Below are 4052 nucleotides of genomic sequence, written 5' to 3'. Positions count from 1 at the left end.
AGCAGCAGCAGCAGCAGCAGCAGCAGCACAAGATGCTGCAGCAGCAGGAGACACAGCAGCAGCAGCAGCAGGAGACACAGCAGCAACGGAGCAGCAGCAGCAGCAGGGAGATTATCTAACGCTTTTCTTCCCCGAGAACTCTACCCAGGAAGAGATCAAACTGCAAATCATAAAGTACATAAACCCTAAACCCTGACAAGCGTTTGTTTAGGATTTAGGGTTTAGGGTTTAGGGTTTAGGGTTTGCGCACGGGTTTAAGCCGCGGGAAAAGACTTGATGAGGGTTTACTGTTGAGGGTTTAGGGTTTTATCTCAGCAATGCAGTGCTTGATTAAGCTAAAGGGAACACCTCCGATGCAGGGTTTAGGGTTTATAGTTTAGGGTTTAGGGTTTAGGGTTTAGGGTTTAGGGTTTGTTGGGGTGCATGTACACCTCAGGCTCGCCTACCCCTCTTCTCTTCGCGTTGGAAGCAAAGAATTTCTTGATCAGCTTTTGTTTGAATATCCCTCTGCTCTGATTCGCTTCTTTTCTCGCCGTGAGCTCCTCTAAACCCTAATTTAGGGTTTAGGGTTTAGGGTTTGGGGTTGGGGGTTGAGGGTTGAGGGTTAGCAGGCATTCTTCTGGGTCTAGAGCCGAGGGTTTCGGGCTTGAGGTTTAGGGTTTAGGGTTTAGGGTTTTGCGGTTCTGGGTTTGAGACGTAGGGATAGAGGCATCGGTTAAAAGCTGTAGGCTTTACGGTTTAGGGTCTAGGGTTTAGGGTTTAGGGTTTTTCTTTTCTCGCCGTGAGCTCCTCTAAACCCTAATTTAGGGTTTAGGGTTTAGGGTTTGGGGTTTTGGGTTGGGGGTTGAGGGTTGAGGGTTAGCAGGCATTCTTCTGGGTCTAGAGCCGAGGGTTTCGGGTTTGAGGTTTAGGGTTTAGGGTTTAGGGTTTTGCGGTTCTGAGTTTGAGACGTAGGGATTAGAGGCATCGGTTAAAAGCTGTAGGCTTTACGGTTTAGGGTCTAGGGTTTAGGGTTTAGGGTTTAGGGTTTAGGGTTTGTGCGATGCTGCAGCGGCCGACATAACCCCTGTGCCTTCTGGGGTTTTAGTTGCTGCGATGAACCTCCCTATATTTGATGTCTATGATCCTGAGATAGCATCTGCCTTCAATGTATCCCTAAACCCTAAACCCTAAACCCTAAACCCTAGCTGATTGTTTTCAATTGTCTCCCGAGCTCCACATACACCCTAAGGCCGTCGCAGTTCTGTAATGCTCACTTTGCACTTCCTACCTAGTCTCTGCGGCCTAGGATTTAGGGTGTAAGGTCTAGGGTTTAGGGTTTAGGGTTTAGAGTTTAGGGTTTAGGGTTTGGGGGGCGTGCAGGTGGAGCCTCCTCGTCAATTGCTGGTGCGCCCAAAGGGTTTTCGCGAAGAGTTTGCGATGAACGATCCTGAGGAGCAGGTGATATATTTGTTTTATTTGTTTCTTTTTATCTCTTTTGTCCTTCGTTCCTTTTGTATCTGTCTGTCTCCTAGGGTTTAGGGTTTAGGGTTTAGGGTTTGAGCGTTCATCCCACCGCTGCTGCTCTTCGCGTGCATTTGCTGTCTCTTTTGCAATTGCTGGTGCTGCTTTTCCCTTTTGTCTCCTTTTATAGAAGGTTTAGGTCTAGGGTTTAGGGTTTAGGGTTTAGGACTCAGGGTTTTTTAGGGTTTAGGGTTTAGGGTTTAGGGTTTAGGGTTTAGGGTTTAGGGTTTAGGGTTTAGGGTTTTGTGTTGCTGCTGCTGTTCAGATGCGATTGATCAGCACACTCGAAGATAAACCCTCTCCTGTCACCAACTTAAACACTCTTACTGCTCCATCTGTACGTCCTAGGGTTTAGGGTTTAGGGTTTAGGGTTTTAGGGTTTAGGGTTTTGGACCTGGCTGCGCAGCGTGGGTTTCGAATAACTTGAGGGTGGGATATTAGGGTTTACGGTTTAACCCGTACGTATGAAGGTTTAGAGTTTAGGGTTTAGGGTTTAGGGTTTAGGGTTTAGGGTTTGTGCGTGCAGATATTCACTGAGCTTCGCCCCGTCGCCTTCTTCTTTGGGGGCTCCGAGCCCTCGTTCGCTGAGGAGGCTGCGGTTTGTCTCTTGCCCCTTTAAACCCTCGCATTTGTCTTTAGAATATAATTCAGGGTTTGGAGTTTAGGGTTTAGGGTTTAGGGTTTAGGGTTTAGGGACCTTGGGTATTTTCGGTGTATATACACTGCACTGGCGTCTCCTTGACCAGGCTAAACCCCTTTTTACTCCCCTCTGGGCGTGCTTAGGGTTTAGGGTTTAGGGTTTAGGGTTTAGGGTTTGTATGCAGTTCTCGGAGGCGGCTGCAGCCTGGGGCAAGTCTATTTTATTTTGTTTGTCTTCTTCGCCTTCAATTCTTCATAAAAGAGCAATCAGTTATTTGGGTATTCAGGAAGAAAGAGACCCGCAGGTATACTTGGGGTGTATAGGCACCTATTCCTTACCTCTGCGGTGTATAGGCAGCTCTTTATGAAAGTATAAATACATATATATATATATATATTATCTGTTTATTTATTTTTATTTATTCATTTATTTATTTTTATATTTATATATTTATTTTTATGTTTATTTATTATTTATTTATTTATTTGTTGCTGCTTAGGTAGTACTTGTGCAGCATATCAGCAACCCGAAGGAGACAACGAAATTTATTTGTTCCCAAGTGGAGACAAAAGAAGACATCCTCAGCTGTCTCTGTAAGACACCATCTGTCGTTTTGCTGCTGCTGCTGCTGCTGCTGGTGTTGCTGTTGCTGCTATTGCTTTTGCTGTTGTTGCTGCTGGTGTTGTTGCTGCTGTTGCTGCTGCTGCTGTTGTTTGTCTGAGTGCGTATGTCTCTCTCCTTCTTGCTGTTTGTCTCTCTTGCTGCTGAGGTGTCTCTACAACTTTCTTTTTTCTGCTGTCTGTCTCTTGCTGTCTCTGTTTTATTTATTTGTGTCTCTCTTTGTCTTTTGTCTGTCTCCTTCTCAGCGAGCTTTCGCGAGGGTCGGCTGTCTCCTTTCTATAAGTCAGCACCACCCCCCAAAGTACAAAAGGGGCCGGTATACGTAAGCAGCTGATCGGGGTTTAGGGTTTAGGGTTTAGGGTTTAGGGGTTTCTGGACCTTAGGGTTTAGGGTTGGTTGCTTCTCGTAGTGTTTACGGATGCCTTTCTGCTTTTGACTGCTTGTTATTTGTATTTCTATGGGTTTAGGGTTTAGGCTTTTACAGTTTAGGGTTTTACGTTTTAGGGTTTAGGGCTTAGGGTTTAGGGTTTAGGGTTTAGGGTTTTTGGATCTAGGAACTGGTGGCTTCGCGGTTCAAGTCGGTGGTGCTGGACAGCAATAAAGATGTGCTGCTGCTAATTTACAGCCCTTCTTGCCCTCACAGCGCTATCTTCATGCCAGTCTTTGAGGAGGTCAGCCAGGGTTTAGGGTTTAGGGTTTAGGGTTTAGGGTTTGGGGTTTAGGGATTGGGGTTTAGGGTTTGGGGTTTAGGGGTGAACTGTATCGAAACCCTACTCTACCAGCTTGCAGCTAGCCGTACAAATGCATCAAGCTAGCTAGCTACCTACCTACCTGCTAGCTAGCTAGCTACCGGTACAACTGGCTAGCTAGCTAGCTAGCTAGCTAGGTGTTACTATTTGTGTGTGGGCTTCAGCTAGCTGCTCGCGAAGCAAACGAAGAGTCGCTGCTAATCGCTCGGTTAGACGGCACAGCAAATGATGTCCCTGGGCTTACAGTACCAGCAGCAGCAGCAACAGCAGCAGCAGCAGCAGGAGAAGGAGAAGGAGAAGGAGGGGAAGCAGCAGCAGCAGAGGAGGAAGCAGCAGCAGGAGAAGCAGCAGGAGAAGCAGCAGCAGCAGCAGCAGCAGCAGCAGCAGCAGCAGCAGCAGCACCTCCTCCTGATGTACTCAGCACCCACGGCTACCCGGCTGTTGTCTTCTTTCCTAAAACAACAAAAAAGCAGCAAAACCCTCAACCGATAGTTTATACAGGCCCTCGGTCTATGAAGGCGCTGAAGAGCTTTATAGCT

At 47.0% G+C, this 4052-nt stretch overlaps 1 protein-coding gene across 1 annotated transcript; it reads left to right on the top strand.

Annotated features, from left to right (window-relative positions):
• On the top strand, positions 1-4052 carry EAH_00062130 (thioredoxin domain-containing protein, putative; the record flags this gene model as incomplete). Its single annotated transcript, XM_013393271.1, has 12 exons — positions 1-174; positions 437-534; positions 701-724; positions 1052-1149; positions 1363-1440; positions 1769-1840; positions 2030-2101; positions 2328-2447; positions 2643-2736; positions 3010-3086; positions 3319-3435; positions 3678-4052. Coding segments are annotated over 12 exons (1399 nt in total), but the record flags the coding sequence as incomplete, so codon positions are not given.

The sequence above is a fragment of the Eimeria acervulina genome, genomic scaffold (genome assembly GCF_000499425.1).
Source record: "Eimeria acervulina Houghton genomic scaffold, Eah_scaff1678, whole genome shotgun sequence".
NCBI lineage: Eukaryota > Apicomplexa > Conoidasida > Eucoccidiorida > Eimeriidae > Eimeria > Eimeria acervulina.
The sequence above is the reverse complement of the archived record's forward strand: the minus strand, read 5'-3'. Positions and strand labels throughout refer to the sequence as shown.